General features: G+C 45.2%; 1 protein-coding gene across 1 annotated transcript in view; it reads left to right on the forward strand.

Annotated features, from left to right (window-relative positions):
- The window catches only part of UBE2QL1 (ubiquitin conjugating enzyme E2 Q family like 1), a gene marked incomplete at its 5' end in the record, with an annotated part of 43,681 nt that extends 38,257 nt beyond the window's left edge, over positions 1-5,424 (forward strand). Inside the window, one exon of the mRNA XM_032136094.1 lies at positions 4,048-5,424. Coding sequence (XP_031991985.1) covers positions 4,048-4,179 — 132 coding nt within the window. The remainder of the gene's footprint in view (positions 1-4,047) is intronic.
- Between the last annotated feature and the right edge of the window lie 576 nt (positions 5,425-6,000).

Raw genomic sequence — 6,000 nt, forward strand, 5'->3', positions numbered from 1 at the left:
AAAAAAAGAATCAAATCAAAGTACCACCTACTGGTTTTATTTGACAGATGCAGCCCTGGAGAATTGTATTCTCATTAACACTGTTTGACTTCTATATTACAATGAGACTTTTAAGGTGCTGATGGCAAAATCCTGTAGTTGTTCATAAATATACACTTACTGTGTGTGGCTCAGGAAAGAGAGGAAGTGTTACTTATCAAAAGTGTTACTGTAAACTCTGAGTGATAACACAAAGCTGTTGTAGTGGATGAGTGAAGAGTCACATCCCTGCCTTTTAACATTAAGTACAAGTAGAGATATTTTAGAAGAAATGAGAATTATTCAAAGGAAATATCTCAGACTAGATTCTTTGATTATTAGTTAAATAGAAACAGACAAGGGAGAAAGGTAAATGTTATGAGAATAAGAAAAACGCTATTAATTGTATGAAGTTCAAAGTCCTCAGTATTTTCAAATGCATTATCTTATTGGATGTTCGTCATGATGAGTGACACGGGCGTTGTCTGCACTTGATTCCCAGAAGTTCACATTTCAAGAGACCGTATCCTGGAAGGATGAATAGGAATGCCCAAACACCTGCAACAAGCAGGGAACACGGACGGAGGGGTCCTCCTCTTCTTGGTGCAGTGGGCACAGCAAGGGCATGTCAGAAAAACAGCTCTGTGACCCTGGCAGAGCCAGGAAATAAAGGGGAAATGCAGGGAGTGGCTTCCAAGTCCAGCATTTCACGGTGTCATATTTAAACAGCCAATCAGAAGATGAACCTATGGAAAAAAACTGTTAATTGTAAATGTGGGTGTAAGAGACAGGAGATGAGATAAGAGCTTCTTATCAACAGTGTAGTGCAATAAATGCTCTGAGCCTCTGACTGGCTCATAATGGGCTCTGTCTCCCAGCTGTGGAATTGACTAAGCACTGGGGTTTCTGTTCATAATTCTTCCAGGGAAGAAAAGGCAACAAAGAGTGGTCTGTTCTTCTGGGGTTTTGTTTGTTGTTTCTTGTAATAATTGAGACTTTCACAAAGAATAGGCAAAGTGTGGGTTCATGCCAAAAGCCACAGAATATTCCAAGATGATTGTGAGCCTCTATTTGTCTAGCTACCTTTAGTTCAGGATTTTCAAATAATACCATAGATTTTCAGTATTGTGGAGAAAAAGGATAGAGATGGTTAAAATATGCATTTTCGCCAAAAAAAAAAAAATCAACCTTTGATACTTGCTGTCACTTGATGTAGAAATTGATGCTGGCTGGGCACACTGGCTAATGCCTATAATCCTAACACTTTGAGAGATCAAGGTGGGAGGATTGCTTGAGCCCAGGAGTTCGAGATGAGCGTGGGCAACCAAACAATACCCTGTCTCTATAAAAATATTTTCTTAACTGGCTGTATGTGGTGGTGCATGCCTGTTGCACCAACTACCTGGGAGGCTGAGGCAGGAGGATCTCTTGAGCCCAGGAGATCAAGGTTGCACTGAGCTATGATTGTACCACTGCACTCCAGCCTGGATGGATGACAGAGCGAGACTCTGTTCCAAGAAAAAAAAAAAAAAGAAGAAGAAATTGATGCTAATATCCTCACAAAGACATGAAAGATGTTTTCATATGTTTAATAAGATAACTTTGGACTTTGATCTCAGCCCACAATGATGATGATTATGAATATATCAGCTCTGAGTGGTCTCTTTTTATCAAGCATAATTACATCGCATAAGCAAATATGCTTGAAGTTATAAAACTCAAAATAGGAGTCAATCCTAGTGAGGCATGGGGATGTTGCTAGCAGTCAATAAATGGCCATTTCCTGTCATCTTTTCCTCCGTTCTTCCTTCATCCTTTTAGCAACTCTTCCTATGTGAGTTATACAGCGTTTTCGAAAAAGTGTGCATGGTGGCACATGCCTATAATCCCAGCACTTTGGGAGGCTGAGGTGGGAGGATCACTTGAGGCCAGGAGTCCAAGACCAGTCTGGGCAATATAGTGAGACCCCATCTCTACAAAAAATAAAAAATTAGATAAGCGTGGTGGCTCACACCTGTAGTCCTAGGTACTCAGGAGGCTGAGGCAGGAGGATTGTTTGAGCCCAGGAGTTTGAGGTTGCGGTGAGATACGATTGCGCCACTGCACTCCAGCCTGGATGACAGAGCAAGATCGTGTCTGTTAAAAAAAAAAAAAAAAATTAAAAAGGAAAATGTTCTGCTGCCCCCAGTGACCCAGTGACAGATGCACAAGTGAGGCCAGAGGGATATCCAGAGCGGGCAGAGTTTGGTAACCCTGGACTCCTGACTCCTCAACTACGGATCGGCCTGTGTGTCCACTGTTGAAAAGACAATTATTGAAAAGGAAGCCTAGATAGGCTCTGAATACAGGCATGTGAGATGGCCTCTTCCACTCCACGTTTCAGGTGATTGGGCACTGTCTGCCCAGGAGATTTAGAGGCCATTGCAGCTGCCTTCCTATTGGAGTTGTCAGTGGGTTATCAGAGAGCCAGGGTCAGGTGGATCGTGCTTGCTGGTGGCCACACGGACCCGTGTGGCTTCTGCCCTCTATGGCTGTCCAAGGCACCTGGCTGCTGTGCGTTGTAGGAGCTGCTGGCGGGGAGGCCTGGTCCCCATTCACATCCTGGTACGTGCCCACAGTTGTGCTGTAGCACCAGTGCCCCGAATTGGGAGTGCGGAGGGTCTGTTCAGAGAGAAATTCTGTTCGCCAAGCTTCCTGAACAGCAGGCGATGGTTGGTGATTGTGCGCCTGCCAGTAGATGAAGCTCAGCCAGTTCTTCCCAGGCATTTCTGCCCCATCTGCAAAACATGTACATGGGATGCCCAGGGAGAGGAGCAGATCTTCCGGGAGAGCCTGGGGGAGGCTAAGTGGAAGTAAATGTGCCTCAGAGGCTAAGGGAACGTTTCAGTTGATCCACCATTAAGAGACTTAATGAAGAGTAATTGAGGCTGGAAGAGTGAGAGCTACCACAGGTCCAACTGAGGCCAGCATCACCCCGAATCCTGGTTGTCTTCCATCTGCTCCTCCCCTCTGATGCCAGATATTCCACATTTTCCAGGGCTTCCCAAGATACCATCACATGGGCAGTGTTGCCTGGTTTCTTCTTCCGCATAGTCCAGAGCCCTCTTGTGCCATCATAAGATGAGTCAGTCCCTTTTGGCCACTGCAGAGACAAGTGCTCTGTCCTTGGGAGCAGAACACACCTGGTCACTGTGAGGGGGCGTGGCCCTCTCCACCAGCCCCACCCGCTCCCGGGATCGTGTGACGAAGCACCTGCCCTGACCTCTACCCTCTCTTGGACCTCGAGGATGGGTCTATTCTTCCATGCAAATGTCCACCGTCACCTCACAAAATGGTGCTGAAATGACATGAATTCCAATAAATTCACTAATGGCTCTGGAACTTGAATTTAAAAAAATAGAGTTTTTAGAATATTAGTAGAAATGTACAAATTCACACTCTCTATAAATGTATTTATAGAATTTTTATATATTAGTAGAAATATACAAATATTTTATATATAAATATTTGTATATTTATATATATATAAATAGATTTGTATATCTATAAATATATTTATCTTCGCTGTTATGACAGACGAATTTGAAGCGATAATTAAAGGCATTCTTTTGAGGGAGGGAAAGGAAGTCCGAACAGCATATCGCCTCAGGGAGAGAATGCTTGGCTGTGAATTGATGCCCTTTTGGTAAGGCCGGCGCCCCCTGCGTGTCTCAGGAACTGGGGCAGAGATTTCTCTCCAGCACCGTGGAATGAGCAAGTTCAGATTCAGCCAGTGCTGTGTGGGGGTTTGTAAAGACAGCACCCTCCTCCCCTAAAAGGCTGCCAGCCCCAGGCTGCCCCATCTGTTTGGTGCCAGAGCTGAATTGTTCTGCACCTGGGCAGTGAGGCTGCCCCCACCCTGTAGGTGGCCAGTGCATTGCATTGATTCAGACACCAGAAATCCCCACGACTCTGTGTGTTTTTAATAAAGATGCTAAGAAACAATTCCCAGTGACGTTCTAACCTGGTTTTTCCTTTCGTCTCACGCAGGGACGGATCTGTAGAAAAGCTGGCAAATCAAAAAAGTCCTTCAGTCGCAAGGAAGCTGAAGCCACCTTTAAGAGTTTGGTGAAGACGCATGAAAAATATGGTTGGGTGACCCCGCCCGTGTCCGACGGCTGATGTCTGCCGAGTGCAGTAGACGCCCGAGCGCCTGTCCACACACACACCAGTACCCTGACATCTCCTTAACGCTGTGCATCCTCCACCCTTTTTTACTCCAGCCAGAACTGCATCCTGAATACCAAGGAGACGTTTAAGTTATTTATGAAAAGATGTGTTTACAGAGAGGAAGAGGGAGCAAACGCCGTTCGGATTATGTTTCGATTATAAATGAATGATCACCTCGAAGTCACTTTAGAACACATGTTGAGATGGTGACATTTCCCAGCCTGCCTGCCCCTCTGCCCACCCCGGTCACGTTGCCCTGAGCTTCTTTCCATGACAGCAGCTCCGACGAGCCGGCAGGAAACTCAATGCCCCTGCTGGCTCCATTTCCATGTAAATGGCGCCGTTCATATTTCATAGGGACGCCGTGCATCGCCGCCGTGCGTCCCCCGCACGTGTTTGCTGTGCTCTGTATCTCTGTTTTTCTTCCTGGAAGGTCAACATAACTTGAAAATGTGTCTTTCTGTGGCCCATGGTCCGCTGTGGTGACATTTAGACCTCATTTGTGCTATGACCTTTGGCTCATGAAAACACAAATTTAACATTGCCAGGTTCTAGTGATTTAAAACCACAACTGCCCACTTGGTGAAAATGTGCTCTCGATGCTGATTTGTGGTGTGCTGCTGTCCACAGATAAACCAGTGCCATTAGATGGAAGGCAGAGGATACTGCGACCACCCCCGGCAGACGGTGGCGTGGACACCAGGTGCGCCCTCTGGGGCTCAGAGCAACGGATGGTCAGCTGCGAACAGTCTCGTCCGATGTTAGGAAATGGTCCTACGGCCGCGCCTTTGTGTTCCTGTCTTCTCTCCACCACCAAAAGCAAAAGATGATTTCCCATTCACTGCGGTCATCTGACTCGTTTTATTATCTGTGCTAGTGACAATGGATGTCAGAACTGCCAAAGGATACCAAGTGATCATATGATGATTTGCATGATCGGGTCTATTTCACCCAATAGTCACTTGTGTGTCCCCTGAAATTGGGATGGGTGAGCACCCTTGCTGTGGTGTGAACTTCCTGTTATTTAATCTCCCCATGGTTTCATTTTTCTCTTCTGTTAAGTTACTTAGAATTTTCTAAGAAACTCCATGAAATGAGGAAATACTGTTTCTAATAATATGAGGAAAGAGGTAAAAATGTTCATTCCAAGTGGAAAGTCTTATTGGACACATTTTAAATAAAATCATGCATACCTGATACACTGCCTCAAGGATCCAGTCATTGCGGGCTATCGTTCCATTTAAAATACTTCAGATATTCTTAAATTTTTTAAATATTGCAAATACTACAACATGTAATTCCAGAGCAGCATTCTAAGTCAGGTACCAGAAATGAGTCTTAGGAACCCACAGTCTTTGCAAAAATTCAGTAGATTGAAATAGTCCCCAGAAGCAGCCAAGGAGCTGAAGGGATGATTGGATCAAGTTCAGATGTTGCCAATTGTATCTTACCACTGTGAAGGAGGAAAAGTCTTCCGGGATAATATATTCAATTCTTCAGGCAGTTTTGCCTACTTGGGGACCTGCCCATTGGTTCAAGGTTTTCAGAGATCCAAGAGGCCTCGCCTCAAAGAACAAGGATTGGCGGCTTGCAGCACCGCTGGCCATTCACCAAATTTACTGTTACTTTTGTTTTTCTTTACCACTTTCTTATTTGCCCCCAAGTGCACACAGGCAGCTCTGCCAGACCAAAATGACAGTGTATTAAGAATGCAGGGCCTGCTCAGGTTCCCTGTGAGTCATAATAGTCGTGAAACTTGATGACAGTGAACTT

This window comes from Hylobates moloch, unplaced genomic scaffold (genome assembly GCF_009828535.3).
Source record: "Hylobates moloch isolate HMO894 unplaced genomic scaffold, HMol_V3 SCAFFOLD_17, whole genome shotgun sequence".
Classification (NCBI taxonomy): domain Eukaryota; kingdom Metazoa; phylum Chordata; class Mammalia; order Primates; family Hylobatidae; genus Hylobates; species Hylobates moloch.